The following is a 15,717-nucleotide window of genomic DNA, read 5'->3' as shown; positions in this document are numbered from 1 at the left end:
TTTCGACAAACTGCAAAAAATTGAGTAAAAAGATATTTAGTTAGTTTTTATTGAATGCAAGAGACATCTCTCCTCTTTCGTCTGCCCTCCTTGATTCCCTGTACGATGAGAAAAAGTTTCGTCATCCAATTGTAAGTAGACCAACCTTTTTAAAAATTGAAAAGCATACCAGTTCTTAACTTGGTTTAAAAAAAAAATAGGAATGTGTATGATTTTTTTATTTCGTTCAACAGCCTTGTTACGAAACCTCCATAATTAGAACAAGAGCATTTCAGGATAGTAAATACCTAATTAAGTTCGTTTCAGATCATGTCTAAACTTCTATTGCATGAAAATTAAATGAAAATTCTATTGCCTTTCGAGTTTGTTTTATTCTCTATTGTTCTACATTGTTTTTCTTTCATGTTCTATTGTTTACATATTAGCGTCGTAGAAGATACTACCCTATTTGGTTCGCCTCTACTACTAGCGTCTCGTCTCTTCTCGAAGTCTCCAGAGGGCAAGGGTTGTGAACCTTCCAGAAGCGAAAGTTCTTGTATAAATTCACTTTGTCTTTTCACAAACAACCATTCTCTTCAAAACTAGAATTGGAAGTGTAACATTATTTACGAGCCAATTTTTTAACATTACTTGAACGATACAATTTGCATCACTTTTCTGCGTCTGATATATTTGTCGCATTGTTTACTTGATAGAGATATCAATTGTATACTCGCATATTTTGTTTGAGCGATCGCTTTTACGAATTTTTAACGACTATTATTTACGAATATGAGTAAGTCTATCGGAATTGATTTGGGTACTACCTACTCTTGTGTTGGACATTTTTCCAACAACCGTGTTGAAATCATTGCCAATGACCAAGGTAACCGTACCACTCCTTCTTATGTTGCCTTCACAGACACTGAACGATTAATTGGTGATGCTGCGAAGAACCAAGTTGCTATGAATCCTCACAACACCATCTTTGACGCTAAGCGTTTGATCGGTCGCCGCTTTACTGACGCTGAGGTACAGTCTGATATGAAGCACTGGCCTTTTAAAGTCGTTGACAAGGGTGGCAAGCCATTGCTCCAAGTTGAATTCAAAGGAGAAACCAAGACCTTTACTCCAGAAGAAATTTCTTCTATGGTCTTACTGAAGATGCGTGAAGTTGCTGAAGCATACATGGGAAGTAAAATTACAGATGCTGTCGTTACTGTTCCTGCCTACTTTAACGATTCTCAACGTCAAGCTACCAAAGACGCCGGTACGATTGCTGGTATGAACGTCTTGCGTATCATTAACGAACCTACTGCTGCCGCCATTGCTTATGGTTTAGACCGTAACACTCAAAAAGAAACAAACGTCTTGATTTTCGATCTTGGTGGTGGTACCTTTGATGTTTCCCTCTTGACCATTGAGGAGGGTATCTTCGAAGTCAAGTCCACTGCTGGTGACACTCACTTGGGTGGTGAAGATTTTGACTCTCGCTTGGTCAACCACTTCATCCAAGAATTCAAGCGTAAGAACAAGAAGGACATCAGCGGTAATGCTCGTGCTGTTCGTCGTCTTCGTACCGCTTGTGAACGTGCTAAGCGTACTCTTTCTTCTTCTTCTCAAGCTAGCATTGAGATTGATTCCATGTACGAGGGTATTGACTTCTACACCTCTATCACTCGTGCTCGTTTCGAAGAATTGTGCTCTGACCTATTCCGTAACACCATGGAGCCTGTCGAGAAGGTTCTCCGTGATGCAAAGGTTGACAAGTCCTCTGTTGATGAAATTGTTTTGGTTGGTGGTTCTACTCGTATCCCTCGTATCCAAAAGCTTGTTTCCGACTTCTTCCACGGTAAAGAGCCTTGCAAGTCCATCAACCCTGATGAGGCCGTTGCCTATGGTGCTGCCGTCCAAGCTGCCATCTTAACCGGTGATACCTCTGAAAAGGCCCAAGACCTTTTATTATTGGATGTTGCTCCTCTTTCTATGGGTATCGAAACCGCTGGTGGTGTTATGACTCCTCTTATCAAGCGTAACACTACTATTCCTACCAAGAAGTCCGAAGTCTTCTCTACTTACTCCGACAACCAACCTGGTGTCTTGATTCAAGTCTTCGAAGGTGAGCGTGCTCGTACCAAGGACTGCAACTTGCTCGGTAAGTTCGAGCTCTCCGGTATCCCCCCTGCTCCTCGTGGTGTTCCTCAAATCGAAGTTACCTTCGATGTTGATGCTAACGGTATCTTGAATGTTTCTGCTCTTGAGAAGGGTACTGGTAAGACTCAAAAGATTACCATCACCAATGACAAGGGCCGTCTCTCCAAGGAAGAAATTGACCGTATGGTTGCTGATGCTGAGAAGTACAAGGCTGAAGATGAGGCCGAAGCTGCTCGTATCCAAGCCAAGAACCACTTGGAATCTTACGCTTACTCTTTGCGTAACTCCATGGATGATCCTAACTTGAAGGACAAGGTTGACGCCTCCGACAAGGAATCCATTGACAAGGCTGTAAAGGAGACTATCGAATGGTTGGACAACAACACCACTGCTGCTAAGGATGAATACGAAGCCAAGCAAAAGGAATTAGAAGGTGTTGCCAACCCCATCATGGCTAAGGTTTACCAAGCTGGTGGTGCTCCTGGCGGTGCTCCTGGTGCTCCCCCCGGTGCAGCTCCTGGCGGTGAACAAGGTCCTGAAGTCGAAGAAGTGGATTAAAGTGTGGTTAATACGTGAGACTAGACAAGTTTTGAACTTTGCATAATGTATTTGCATATTCTTTACGGCTTAGTAGTCTAATTTGGTGTTTTGAAATTTTAATGATACTGCGAAACTTTTATGGGTTTATTTTCTTAGTTAATGAATGATTAATCAATATAATATTGCATGGATAAAGCTCTAGTTTGAAAGACTCCGTAATGTAACGTTTATATAGATCATTGACTGATGTGAACATATTAAATTCTACTACTCTTAAGTTAGTAGATATGTTGCTCCTATACAAATTATATTTTGTGATAATAGGTCTAAACGTCCAGACGAAATAAATAGTACGCAAACGTACTGCTTTGGCGTTTTATAATTAGCTAACATATTGGTTAAACATTTATGGGAGTTATCTGAGAACAGTATGATGAAGCAATCGAGTAATGTTGTTGATGCTTTCGACGAGCTATTCATCCGTATTTATTCACTGCGAATTCAATTCATTCAAACAATGTAAAGTCTTTGCCAAAAAGTTAAAATAACGTTGTTTAGCTTTTAAGTAAAGCAGGACAGGAATCCAAAATTAATAAATATTTTTAAAGTGAATTAAGATAGCTAATAATATGATTGCATTCTACTTGTTTCTAGGAATATCATTAACTTATGTCACAGATGATTTGTCCTTGCAATGTGAACAAGTTGTCAACGAAAAAAGGTATTAAAAATTTAGAAAAATTGCTATCAAATAGGATACTTTGGCATTACTTAGATTCAATTCCCTCAAGGGTTCTGTTTCACGAGTCGAGTTCTAGGAGCAACTTTTTTAGCTAGGTCAGTCAAGTGATCATTTTGGAAGATTTGACATGTGTTTCCAAAAGTTCTCGTGATTAAAGAACGACTCCGTTTAAAGAATTTTCTGTCTATATTCGACTTTTTCTTCTAACAACTTTGTTTATTCATTTCAATAAAAAACCGTTATTCTTATATGATAACTATATCAATAAATCTGTAATATCGTATATGGGTTATGACATCGATAAACAAGCCTACAACACGGAAGTATCCTACTTTTTTATACAAGTGGAGACAATGGAGCCTTCTCGTTTTCGACCTGACTGGTCCAAAACGGTTCCTGAATTGGACAAACGTCTTTGGCGCTTAAACATTGGGCCAGATGGAGGCGAAAGTTGGGAATTTCTTACTAGCGAAGAGGAAGCAAAGTCGCGTCCGCTAAGCTTTGCAGAGAAATATTTCCTCGGTCTGGATTTAGAAGATGCGCCAAATGTACAGCCCGCGAAGACACCTTTGGAAAGTGCTGTTCATGGATACGAGTTTTTTCGTCGTCTGCAACTGAATGACGGACATTGGGCTAGCCCTTATGAAGGGCCGATGTTTCTACTACCAGGTATTGTTTTTTCGTTCTACATTACACAAACTGCTTTCCCAAGAGGTTGGCCAGAAGAAATTACTCAGTACTTGGTAAATCATACAAACGATGACGGAGGTTGGGGAATTCATACGGAGGGTGCATCTACAGTATTTGGTACATCCTTAAACTATGCCGTACTTCGTATTCTAGGCATGAAGAAAGATCATCCAATTGCTGTCAGAGCACGGGCCTGTCTTCATAGACTCGGGGGTGCTATTGCTAACCCACATTGGGGAAAGCTTTGGTTAGCCACGCTCAACTGTTATGACTGGAATGGCATGAACCCAATTCCACCTGAATTATGGCTTCTACCAGATTGGGTCCCGGTTCATCCAGGAAGATGGTGGTGCCATGCCAGACAAGTTTATTTACCAATGGGTTATTTATATGGGGAGCAGTTATCTTGTCCTATCAACGCCTTCATACGTGAACTCCGTGAAGAGCTTTATGTTGATGATTATGATTCTATCGATTTTTCCAAGCATAGAAACACAGTATATGAAACTGATTTGTGTCATCCACATACAACAGTTTTGAATTCTTTGAACTGGTTAATGGATAAGTACTTTACTTTTGTTCGTCCTCAGTGGATAAGAAAACTAGGGACAAAGAAAGCTTACCAATTGATTCAACTTGAAAACGAAAATACAGATTATGCTTGTTTGGGTCCTGTGAATGCCGCGTTGAATACTCTGTGCGTTTACTATCAGGAAGGACCAAGTAGCAAAGCATTCCAAAAGATTATACGACGTTTACATGAATTTATGTGGGTCCAGCCTGAGGGGATGTTAATGCGAGGAACAAACGGACTTCAAGTATGGGAGGCATCCTTTACATTAAATGCACTAGTTGATTCCGGGTTATGTGAGTCAAAGATGTACCAAAAAGATATGATCAGAGCTTTAGAGTTCTTGGATAGGCAACAGGTATGTAGCTATTTATCGATTTTTATCTAACCTTTTAGATACGAAATGAATATGCGGGAAAAGGATATAGGCATAATAGCAAAGGTGCATGGCCTTTTAGTAACATTACACAAGGTTACACAGTTTCGGATACAACATCGGAGGCTTTGCGAGCAGTATTAAAAGTGCAATCTCTTCCTGAATTTGGCAAACCAGTAAGCCTTTCTCGATTAAGAGAAGCTGTTGACGTTCTATTGCTGATGCAAAATAAAGACTTTGGATTTGCTTCTTATGAGCCGGCAAGAGCGTCTGAATGGTTAGAACAGTTGAACCCCGCTGAAGTTTTTGGCAAGATCATGGTTGAATACTCTTACCCTGAATGTACAACATCTGTGGTCCTTGCTTTACGAGCGTTTACTCTTTACGATGAATCTTACCGTCGTGAAGAAATTGAGAAAACAATTCGTAATGCCTTATCATTTGTTATTAAATCTCAACGTCCCGATGGTAGCTGGTATGGTAGTTGGGCGATTTGTTTTACTTATGCAGCTATGTTTGCAACCGATTCCTTAGCTACGGTTGGTAGATGTTATGAGAATTGTGATGTACAAAGAAAGGCTTGCGAATTTCTTTTGTCTAAACAAAGGCCGGATGGAGGATGGAGTGAAAGCTATATGGTAAGCAAGTCAGGATTGCTATTAAAATTTAAACTAACATTAATAGGCATGTCTCACTGAAAATTACACAGAAACAGAATCTAGCTTAGTAACGCAAACTAGCTGGGCTTTGCTAGCTTTGATGCATGCCAAGTACCCTCACAGAAAGCCAATTGAAAAAGGGATTCAATTCATTATGAAAACACAAGCTAGCAATGGAAGCTGGAAACAAAATTCAATTGAAGGAATTTTCAACAAGTCGGTAGCTATTGCTTACCCAAACTACAAGTTTTATTTTTCTATTCATGCTCTAGGGTTATTTGCAAGACAATATGGAAATTATATTTCCGAGTAAAGAGTAATACGCTCGAATTTTTTCAGATGAATTCTCGGGTAATTGAGATCCTAAAATCCGTTACGATGATCAATAACATGGTAATGTTTATTGTTTCGCCTCAACCCTTATTAATATTTCTTAAGGCAAGTTGATGATCGGTACGATTGATATGAAGTTTCAATATAACTACCTCAATTTATCGTCATGATATAACTAGTTTTTTGTAAGCGAGCTATAAATCACGAATTGATATCTTATGTTTAACCAAGTGATTAAGTTACTCGAGAGATATGAACGCTTTTCTATTATCATACACTTCAACTAGTGAACACACTGATGCTCATATAAAATATCATTAACATATTACTTTGAAAGTTAGGCGTGCATGCTTTGTCAGGTCTGCGTCACGCTTATGGAAAACTTTGATCGACTCTCATTTACAAGTAAAGTTATGTCTAGTACTAATTACTAGAATAATACGATGCATATAGAGTTTATCTAAGTGAAGTATACCTTTCCACCAGACATTTAACAATGGAAAAAATAGGACAGATGGTTCTGAAGACCAACGTAAATACATTCGCGATACGTTTTTCAAATACTAGAAAGATTGCTTGATACACTAAACACAGTCTTAGAAGTATTCATGAAATAGTGGCGTATGATCATGCTAAAAAAGATTGCAACGCAGTTAAACTAGTAGAATCTGGCGAGCTCTTGACTTTGATGCTATGGTTTCAACCGATTTTCGTCGACGACTAGAAAGACTATATAATGGTCGAGTAAATTATCTCTTTTAATACTGAAAGCAACTGCACATTCGTCGATCAAAGTTATGAAATGTTTTTAATGAAACGGATATTCAATATTAACTTTCCCATCTAAACACAAATTATGGCTGGATACCGCTTTATTCTACGTGCAGATTGCCGGGGATAAGCAACAATTTATTTTTTATTCTTTTTCAGGAATAAAGAAAGAAAATTATCTAAAAGAATTCTCTACAATCATGTCTGATTTATGATCAAGCAAATGCTGTACACTATCTGAACAACTTTGTATTATTTTTTAATCATATATTTCCATAACAGAAAATATCATTAATATAGAAACTAGGCTGGTTATAAGTGAAACAATGAACTGTATTAGATTAAAGACCACAATCATTAGGAACCCAACAGAAAGATAACTTCCGATTATCTTGATACTGAAATAAAACTTACTGATATTTATCCTTCTCAAAGTTTCTCGTTCACTAAATTCTGGATTTCTTTGTCAGGACATAAACGTTTCAGTCGTAACCATAGCTTACTTCTTGAATTGCGAAAACCATACCACCATCTTGGGCTATTTCTTAGATGACAGACGGAGCATTTTTACAATCGGTAAGTAGTAAATATTGAGAAAAAAATATAAAAAAGAAAGAGAAAAATTTGGTTAAATCGCCCCCCGCTACTTAGTGGTGACCCAGAAAAACTTTTTTAAAAAGTTTACAAAAAAACGCGAGCTAACAACAATTATCTAGGCAAAAGACTTTTTTGCTGGTGCAACTGGAGGTATAGCACAAGTTTTAGTCGGTCAACCTTTTGATTGTGTAAAAGTTCGTCTTCAGTCTCAAAGCTTTGGCTCTCCACTGTACGATAATGCTATAGATTGTGTCAAAAAGATATCCAAAAATGAAGGTCTTGGGGCATTTTATAAAGGTACCGTGACGCCGCTCTTAGGAATTGGATTTTGTGTTTCCATCCAATTCGCTACATATGAGTATACCAAACGATTTTTCAGTCGTAATGGAAATCCCATGTCGGTACCTCAGTTTTATACTGCCGGTGCCATCTCTGGATTGGCCAATTCGCTCTTAGTGGGTCCTGTCGAGCATATTCGTATTCGTCTTCAAATCCAGACGGACGCCAATAAGTTGTATAGTGGACCATTGGATTGTATCAGGAAAATCTCTTCTCAATATGGAATAAAAGGAATTATGAAAGGGTTTATTCCTACTGCCCTTCGTGAAGGTCATGGTTCAGGTGTATATTTTCTGACTTATGAAACGTTGATAAAGCGTAGCATGGAAAAGCATCAATTGAAGGACCGTTCTCAAATTCCAGGTTGGAAACTATGTGTTTTTGGTGCAGCATGTGGATACTCGATGTGGATATTAGCCTATCCTTTCGACATTGTCAAGTCTAAAATACAGACTGACGGCTTCTCATCGAAAGCTATTTATAAAAATGCCTGGCAATGTGCTCAAGGAATCTATTCAACCTCCGGTATGAAGGGGTTTTATAGAGGCTTCATTCCAGTTATTGTACGTGCAGCTCCCGTGAATGCTGCTACATTTTATGTTTATGAAACCGTGTCGCAAAGTGTCCGACATCTTTAAGGAAATTCCATTCCATATTTAACTATAATCATTAATACCTCCTCTCCTTTCAAATAGAATAGGATAATTAGTTTTTTTTTTCATTAAGTTCAGTATGTTGTAAATACAATATGTTTTCTTGGCTGTTAGGTCAAAAACTAAACTAAATCATGCGATTTCATACTCAAAGAACAGCTAGAAAAACGAACATAAGACATGGTAAAATAGAAAAAATAATAAAGACAGTGGTAGCACAGATACTAGATTAAATGAAAAAATGTTGACAGAAAAAAAAACTTAAATATTTAGAAGCATCAAGAGGGGGGAGAAGCAGGAGCAGGTAATGATAACTCAGAAGAAGAAGACGGAGCCAAGGAAGGGGAAGAAGTGTGCAATGGAAGTTCAGAACTGGAAGAAGAGGGGGAGGAATCAGACTTTAGGCTTTGATCACGAATGATCAAAAATCGTGATATACGATCGTCCTTACTTAAATCAGACATTCCAGTACTGTAAGCACCAAAATCGCCTTCTGACTGTTCAATTGCAGCAGCACGAGCTTCTCGGTAAAACTTCGAATTTCTGTAGTTTGAATACACCGAAAAGATGATAAGTAAAGAAAGGATAGCCGCAAAAACTATCATTCCCTCGTCGTCTTCCTTTTTAAAATCACCCTTTGCTTTATGATTTTGTTCAAAATCAAATGAGTTGTAGTAATATTCTTCCCAGCTTCCCATTCCAGAAGAGCGGCGGTAACGAGAATACATAGGATATCTGGGATTCGCCGATGGTTTAGGAGAAGGTTGTGAACCAGACAGTTGATTCCAGTGGAACCCAAAGCGGTCATACTCGAGGCGCCGTTGATGATCGGTTAGCAAGGACTTTGCAGCTACCAGAAGACGGAAGTATTCTTGCCGGTTCTTTTCATCAAGTGCTTTCAGAGCAACATCCTCAGGGGACCCACTTTTGTTCTTGTCTGGGTGACGCAGCTTTACCAATTCTATGTATTTTCTCTTGATGTCAGCTGGAGTACATGTTCTCGGAAGCTCCATTATTTCGTAAGGAGTCAAGGATTTCAAATTTTTAGGCGTAAATGTAGTAGCACTTTTTCGAAACCAGTTCAGTCTGCCATATCTGGAGAATTGAGAAATAAAGTACTTCATGACTGCAACATTGGCTTCTCAGAAAGAACTAGTAAGAGGAAGAAGTAAATTGATATAATATAGCTAAAAATTTAGCTAAAAAAATGAAAACGATCAAATATAGACTCCGTATAGTCTCTTTGGACCTGGACAATGACGGTATTTACTTGGGTGCCAGATTTGTAGAAATCACTGCAAATTGTAGCTAATCTGGCGAGAAACAAAGCCAGTTGTTCATAACTTCTAAGAAGTAGTACAAATTTTTACTTGTTCACAGGAACAGGCGGTTATCGTAGTTAATAGGAAAGTGCTTTTACACTTGAGCATAGCCCACAGTAAACAATGAGTTAAATTCAAAACATTCGGACGAACCAGTACGATGATTTAAGAAACAGATATCACTCTTTTTTACTTTTACGCTATTAATCTAAAGCATTGTCGTTCATCTCACATTTGAAACAAAACAAATGTAAGTCAGTGACTAAATAAATTTTCAGTGCATAAACATTTCATTAACTATATTATTCATCTTTTAATTGCTTTTTATGTTTCTTTAATTTATAGACAATGGTTTGTTTATGTGTTTACTTGCATCCTTCTCCCAAATAACACTATTAACAATTCATAGCGCAATATAGTATAATGCGTAAAACCGCATCCCAACGAGTTTGCAACTAGAGAGTACATGGTTAGGAGGACTTTTATACAGAAACAACGCGCCAGGAGAGGAAGCTAAAGGAGAGTCTTCCAGCCGAACGTTTGGCAATTCGTTTGTAGCAATAATTTTGAATTCATAAAAAAAAAATTAGTAAGTGGAAATATTTGTTCCTCCGAAGAAGGGTTGCAAACTAAAAAGTATTGTTCGGGATTCTTCCGTTTTATGAGTCGATTTGATTGAATCAACACAACTGTGAAAGTATTTTGTTTTAAAATTTGTGACTCTATTCGTTTTGCATGGATAAATAGCGACCCAATATGACGAATCATATACTACACTTTTTTCGAGCAAATGTGCGATTGAACTATCGTTTCGGATGCTCGTCCTTCCACACAAGTGGACTGCTTAGAAATATTTCTTCAAAAGACGAGTCTCATCCAGAGAGTCCGGAGACTGCTGCCAAAGAAATTCCGAAGTCTGATTCTTCTGGTGAATCCGTCAATTCCAACGTCGCTTCGCAACAGCCAGGACCATCTAATTCCGAATCTTCTGACCAAGCATCCTCTCCAGTAGCTCCCGAAATTGTTTCAAAAGAGATGCGCGATACTAAGAGTCCTTGGGAAGAGATGGTCAGAAAATTCCAACAAGACGCTTCTTTACAAGAAGACTATATAAAAAATCATCCCCTCTCTAAGCATGCATTAGAAAATGCTAAGGGTTTACGACAAACCAATTTACATGTGCAATATTTTTCTCCATTTGACAAGTATGTTCGTCCTTTAGATGAATTTGCCAATTTTCAAAACTTTGACGAATATAATGCGTTTAATGAAGAAAAATTTAAAAATTATACTCCCCCGATAGATGCTTTCCGCGGCAAGCCGCCTTCGAGTCACGTTCCATTCAGTTATGGGGGCACAAATCAGGGCGCTACCATGAGTGATTTTTTGGTGGAAACTACCGGTGTCCCAAAAAGTTATTTGCAATCGTTCGTTTTTGTTCCTTTAGTTATTCGTCGAGTCGTTAACCAAACCCGTAAGGGTAAAATTCCCAGTATATATGTTTTGACCGTCGTTGGTAATCGCAACGGAGTTATAGGTTATGGTGAAGGAAAGGCAGCCAATTATTCATTATCGTATAAACAATCTTGTGCTCGTGCGGTCAAAAGCATGAAAAGTATTCCACGATACGAAAACCGTACTGTGTATGGCAACTTGCATAAGAAGTTTCACGCCGTCCACCTTACTTTACGCTCACGTCCCGCTGGTAAGTGATATTATAATTATTGATTATGTATTTTATGAACAACTACTAATACTTCTTTAGGTTTTGGCTTGCGTTGCAACGCTATCTTGTTTGAAATTTGCCGGTGTGCAGGTATCAAAGATTTAAGCGGTGATGTTATGGGATCTAAAAATGGCATGAATGTTGTGAAAGCAGTATTTGAAGCTCTACACGAGCAAACACTTCCGGAAGATATTGCTTTACAACGTGGTCATAAGATTGTTGATGTTCAACGTGAGTATTACAAAGGTTCCCACTAAATTTGAGAAGTGTCATTTAATTTCTACCATGTGTAATATTTGAATCTCTATTATTCTACTTATGACTTTTCATTTATCCTTTCTTTCATATATTCTTTTGTCAACAAGAATTTGCAATTCTAAAAAGTACTCGTTATAATGCATTTAAGATCACTTTATTATTTGATTCCATAATATTAATAGAATTTCTTTTACACAATGCATTGAGATTCCCTAAAGTAATATACCCTACCCTATGTTAGAAGTACAGTCACAGGAAACTCGAAACGGAAATTATCTACTGGAAAAAGGGAACGACACCACCAACACTACTTTGCAGGATGGGACGTGATATCTACAAGGACGAGACTTTGCCAATCCCTAAGGGTGTTACCGTTGACATTAAGGCCCGTAATGTCACCGTCACCGGTCCCCGTGGCTCTCTTAGCAAGAGCTTGCGCCATATCGACTTGGAAATGAAGAAGCAAGGCAATGCCATCAAATTCATTGTCTGGCACGGTTCTCGTTTGCACAACGCTTGTATTCGTACCGTCTACTCCATCATTAACAACATGATGATTGGTGTTACTCAAGGTTTCCGCTACAAGATGCGTCTTGTCTATGCACACTTTCCCATCAACATTAACTTGTCCGAAAACGGTAGTGTTGTTGAGATCCGTAACTTCTTGGGTGAGCGTATCACTCGTGTTATCAAGTGCTTGCCCGGTGTTACCGTTTCCATGTCCTCTAACGTCAAGGATGAATTGATCATCGAGGGTAACTCTTTGGAAAACGTCTCACAATCTGCCGCCAACATCAAGCAAATTTGCAATGTCCGTAACAAGGATATTCGTAAGTTTTTGGATGGTATCTACGTTTCTGAGCGTGGTAACATTACCGAACTTGAGTAGACTTAATACATACGACTTGTTTGGCTAAAGTGTCTTGTTAAAAGATATCAAATTTTGTGCATATAGAAATTCAACGGTAGTATCAAGTTACAAATCTTTTAGTAGGTTACTTTTGTAAAACGACTGGGTTACTAGTATATGTGTACGTTGACAAGAATTGTATATTCTAATTGAGAACGTCAAGATATAGAACGTTTAGGATATCGTAAATGATTAGACACTAGTTTGAGTAGAGACCGATTGCTGAATACGAGCTTGCTTTTTTAAGGCACGCTTGCGAACATCAAGATGCATTGCAGCAACTTGGTTTACTACTAAATATTTAACACTTCCAAGCAGTTCTTCCAAAGACCAGCTCATAATGGCATGACTAGGATAAGGTTGACTGATATAAGGAGCGCTTCCACCACGTTGGACATTGATGCTGCCCAAGGCTTCACGGACAAATGCTTTGGGAGTAGGAGTAGTGAAGTTGGGACGACGGATCTTTGACATGGATGATACAACAAGATAAGAGTTATAGCACCAGACGTCAATACCTTCCGGTTTAACTTCTTCGGCCATAGATGCAGACCAGTTGGATAAAAATGCCTTAGAACCGGCATATGTACTCAAATAAGGGGAAGGAATGAGACCCGCGAATGAGCCCATAGTTAAAATCAAACAACGAGGGCCCTTCTTGTCTTTGCGGCGTTGTTCAGTCATGATGGGGAGGATGGCTTTCGTGGTATGAAGAGTTCCGAAGCAGTTGATATGCATGATGTTGTCCATCTCCGTCTCAGGTGTTTCTTCAAAGCTGGTAGGCATAACGTGGGACTGGCCGACATTATTAATTAAAACAGTAATAGGCAAGTCTTTTAATTCTTCAGTAACTTTTTCAAAAGAGACCTTGTTTGCTTTGGAATAATCTAAAGCGATGGTTCGTGTTTGAATTTTAGCAACGGTTTCGAGTTCCTGAGCCAAAGCAGTCAACTTCTCTTGAGTACGGCTAACTAAAACAATATTAAATCCACTAGTAGCAAGTTGAATAGCATATTCCTTTCCAATGCCATCGGTAGCGCCAGTCACAACTGCCCAAGCACCCTGTTTGGCACCATAAACAGTAAGCTATGAGATCAGTTAGTAATACAGACCAGAGCTGAAGGTCTAACTAATGAAATACCTTCGTTCCTTTAGCAAGATAATTGTTGTAGAGGAATTGAGCAAGTGATTTGGCTTTCAATAAGGTAAATACAATCCCGAAAACGGAGAAAATGGTAACTGCCGTAGAGCAACCGGAAGATGGAGCAACGTCTAAAATTGGATTAGCATTCTCTTCTAACAACCAAGTTTCTAAAACAAAACTTACTTTCAACACTCATATTGCAGTATTGCTAATGGCATGCTCCCTCGAGTTCATTAGTTTACTTAGCTGGTCGGTATACGGGTCTATAACGTTGTCGTTAATCTCATTTTAGGTAAATTAACAATTACTTTCTTACAAAACAATGGTTTTAAATGAATATGAGTAAGACAGAAATCACGGTAAGAATAAAAGTATTATACTTTGCGAATATCTAAAGTAAGGATAGAGCTCGATGTTCACTCAGGCAAGTATGAACCGACATAGCAAAGAAGACTGTGAAAAGCAATTATGCATATTAACGTAAAAACGGTAAAAGAAGGATATTTTGTTAAAGGAAAGTTTCAGCCATTAACAAAAGTTTCGTACTTGATTATATAACTTTCAAGTAATGGTAGCCCTTTTGTGAAGTCAATTCCTTTTGAAACTTTAGACAGAAACAGTGAAGAATGAAGAGGATATAAAGTATTGTATACTTATCCTTAGAAAAAATATTTTCGGATTCAAAGCGCAAAGAAGGTGGTATACGCAAGTGGTCTTTGTGAATATTAGGAAATCTCTATATTTATAATTCCTTTTTGAAAACGTAAATCAAGGACGTGAAGCCATGCCTGTATTTATGCGGTATATGATTACCTCACCTCATAAAATCGTAGCAGTCTTGGAGACATTAACTTAGACTAGAAGAACTGTTTTTTAAACTCAAATAAGTTGTCCAGACCATTGCCATTGCATTCACGAATACAACTTGAAAGACAAAGGGAATAAAATTGAAGTTGATAAACTGTGCAGCTGGCCATAAAACATAGTTTGCCTTGGTTAATTAGCATTTTCATGAAAGTTCTCTGACGTATGTTTCTAACGACGAACCTTTAGAGTAGGATAATAGTTTTTTTTGAAGAAAGTCTTGATCTTGTCTGTTGATTTGCATTCGGTAATGCCCTATCGTAACGATTAGAAGCCTATCAATTGGTGGTTTTCCAGAGGTATAGAGTAGAAAAGATACACATACCATAAACAGAAAGAAAAACCCGAGACCAAATGGGGCAAATACAAGTTGATCAATAGCTACTCGAAGTAGATTACACAAAAATTCATTTTCTCCTTGCACAACATTCTCCAGGCTTGCAAACCAATGATACTACCGATTTAATAAGTCAGAAAACACAAAGACCAAAGTTTTTCATGTTAACCTACCTGAATTGGTGTAAGACACAAACCTAGAGAAAGGTTAGCTTAAGCTGACTCGCATATAACAGAAGCTTTGAGGGCTCAATGTCACACTTACCATAGAAAGCATATCGGACTGTTCGATAAGAATCCAGTTTATTCGTTTTTGCGGGCAAAAGGATCGAGTTACCGTACTTCTCCAACGTTATGTCGCGTTTCTTTTGAAACTCCATTGACTTGTAAGAGTCTACGGCCTGCGCTACCAAATCCGATATGGAACCCAAAGTAGCATTCAACAATCCCAATGTTAGAACGGGATGAAGTTCATATTTAGCGTTGAAATGGTATACAAAGAATAACAGCAAACATGTGCACACAACCAAGCCATAGAAACTACAGCGATTAGTATATTTTTATCTACCAGAAATTAAAATGCTTACATGGACTTTTCCATTAACATTCTCAATATTTTTAGGGCACTTGATGAACGAGAATAGTGGTACTTTGTGTAGGTGATCTGATGGAAGATTTATTACGTAGCATTAGTAAATACAAAAAGTTGGTTTTGTAAAACAACAAATATGAAGACTATCTGCTTTCAGGTTT

At 38.2% G+C, this 15,717-nt stretch overlaps 8 protein-coding genes across 8 annotated transcripts; 5 read left to right on the top strand and 3 right to left on the bottom strand.

The window, feature by feature from the left end:
* Nucleotides 1–523: 523 nt before the first annotated feature.
* On the top strand, nt 524–2,889 carry SOCG_04298 (heat shock protein S). The gene has a single exon (XM_013165140.1). The coding sequence runs from the start codon at nt 772–774 to the stop codon at nt 2,689–2,691; it is 1,920 nt and encodes a 639-aa protein (XP_013020594.1). The 5' UTR covers nt 524–771; the 3' UTR covers nt 2,692–2,889.
* Nucleotides 2,890–3,687: 798 nt separating this feature from the next.
* On the top strand, nt 3,688–7,149 carry SOCG_04299 (lanosterol synthase Erg7). Its single transcript, XM_013165141.1, has 3 exons — nt 3,688–5,034; nt 5,073–5,690; nt 5,737–7,149. The coding sequence occupies exons 1-3, from the start codon at nt 3,700–3,702 to the stop codon at nt 6,022–6,024; spliced, it is 2,241 nt and encodes a 746-aa protein (XP_013020595.1). The 5' UTR covers nt 3,688–3,699; the 3' UTR covers nt 6,025–7,149.
* SOCG_04301 (DNAJ domain-containing protein DNAJB family protein) lies at nt 7,024–10,019 on the bottom strand. The gene has a single exon (XM_013165143.1). It carries the CDS (start codon nt 9,526–9,528, stop codon nt 8,683–8,685), a length of 846 nt encoding a protein of 281 aa, XP_013020597.1. The 5' UTR covers nt 9,529–10,019; the 3' UTR covers nt 7,024–8,682.
* SOCG_04300 (carrier with solute carrier repeats) lies at nt 7,086–8,527 on the top strand. The gene is made up of 2 exons (XM_013165142.1): nt 7,086–7,391; nt 7,532–8,527. The coding sequence occupies exons 1-2, from the start codon at nt 7,365–7,367 to the stop codon at nt 8,387–8,389; spliced, it is 885 nt and encodes a 294-aa protein (XP_013020596.1). The 5' UTR covers nt 7,086–7,364; the 3' UTR covers nt 8,390–8,527.
* A 143-nt stretch (nt 10,020–10,162) lies between the features above and the next one.
* SOCG_04302 (ribosomal protein subunit S5) lies at nt 10,163–11,872 on the top strand. The gene is made up of 2 exons (XM_013165144.1): nt 10,163–11,431; nt 11,492–11,872. The coding sequence occupies exons 1-2, from the start codon at nt 10,483–10,485 to the stop codon at nt 11,707–11,709; spliced, it is 1,167 nt and encodes a 388-aa protein (XP_013020598.1). The 5' UTR covers nt 10,163–10,482; the 3' UTR covers nt 11,710–11,872.
* Nucleotides 11,873–11,971: 99 nt separating this feature from the next.
* On the top strand, nt 11,972–12,697 carry SOCG_04303 (60S ribosomal protein L9). Its single transcript, XM_013165145.1, has one exon. The coding sequence runs from the start codon at nt 12,030–12,032 to the stop codon at nt 12,597–12,599; it is 570 nt and encodes a 189-aa protein (XP_013020599.1). The 5' UTR covers nt 11,972–12,029; the 3' UTR covers nt 12,600–12,697.
* SOCG_04304 (ketoreductase) lies at nt 12,619–13,984 on the bottom strand. Its single transcript, XM_013165146.1, has 3 exons — nt 13,948–13,984; nt 13,762–13,892; nt 12,619–13,706 (listed from the first exon to the last, which is right to left on the bottom strand). Exons 1-3 carry the CDS (start codon nt 13,958–13,960, stop codon nt 12,813–12,815), a joined length of 1,038 nt encoding a protein of 345 aa, XP_013020600.1. The 5' UTR covers nt 13,961–13,984; the 3' UTR covers nt 12,619–12,812.
* Nucleotides 13,985–14,611: 627 nt separating this feature from the next.
* SOCG_04305 (Mvp17/PMP22 family protein 2) lies at nt 14,612–15,571 on the bottom strand (the record flags this gene model as incomplete). The annotated part of the gene is made up of 6 exons (XM_013165147.1): nt 14,612–14,755; nt 14,812–14,883; nt 14,954–15,082; nt 15,139–15,161; nt 15,230–15,504; nt 15,552–15,571. The coding sequence occupies 6 exons, from the start codon at nt 15,569–15,571 to the stop codon at nt 14,612–14,614; spliced, it is 663 nt and encodes a 220-aa protein (XP_013020601.1).
* Between the last annotated feature and the right edge of the window lie 146 nt (nt 15,572–15,717).

This window comes from Schizosaccharomyces octosporus (assembly GCF_000150505.1).
Source record: "Schizosaccharomyces octosporus yFS286 unplaced genomic scaffold supercont6.3, whole genome shotgun sequence".
NCBI classification, from domain to species: Eukaryota; Fungi; Ascomycota; class Schizosaccharomycetes; order Schizosaccharomycetales; family Schizosaccharomycetaceae; genus Schizosaccharomyces; species Schizosaccharomyces octosporus.
This window is presented reverse-complemented; position numbering and strand designations above follow the sequence as displayed.

Bases quoted from the DNA above. Each gene is read 5' to 3' on its own strand.
- SOCG_04302 (XM_013165144.1), top strand. From the start codon at position 10,483: ATGACGAATCATATACTACACTTTTTTCGAGCAAATGTGCGATTGAAC. The intron at 11,432-11,491 runs GTAAGTGATATT...ATACTTCTTTAG, and splicing joins TTTACGCTCACGTCCCGCTG to GTTTTGGCTTGCGTTGCAAC.
- SOCG_04304 (XM_013165146.1), bottom strand. The intron at 13,707-13,761 runs GTATTTCATTAG...CTGATCTCATAG, and splicing joins ATCTTGCTAAAGGAACGAAG to CTTACTGTTTATGGTGCCAA.
- SOCG_04301 (XM_013165143.1), bottom strand. From the start codon at position 9,528: ATGAAGTACTTTATTTCTCAATTCTCCAGATATGGCAGACTGAACTGG.
- SOCG_04303 (XM_013165145.1), top strand. From the start codon at position 12,030: ATGGGACGTGATATCTACAAGGACGAGACTTTGCCAATCCCTAAGGGT.
- SOCG_04300 (XM_013165142.1), top strand. From the start codon at position 7,365: ATGACAGACGGAGCATTTTTACAATCG. The intron at 7,392-7,531 runs GTAAGTAGTAAA...ACAATTATCTAG, and splicing joins ACGGAGCATTTTTACAATCG to GCAAAAGACTTTTTTGCTGG.
- SOCG_04299 (XM_013165141.1), top strand. From the start codon at position 3,700: ATGGGTTATGACATCGATAAACAAGCCTACAACACGGAAGTATCCTAC. The intron at 5,035-5,072 runs GTATGTAGCTAT...CTAACCTTTTAG, and splicing joins AGTTCTTGGATAGGCAACAG to ATACGAAATGAATATGCGGG. The intron at 5,691-5,736 runs GTAAGCAAGTCA...TAACATTAATAG, and splicing joins GATGGAGTGAAAGCTATATG to GCATGTCTCACTGAAAATTA.
- SOCG_04298 (XM_013165140.1), top strand. From the start codon at position 772: ATGAGTAAGTCTATCGGAATTGATTTGGGTACTACCTACTCTTGTGTT.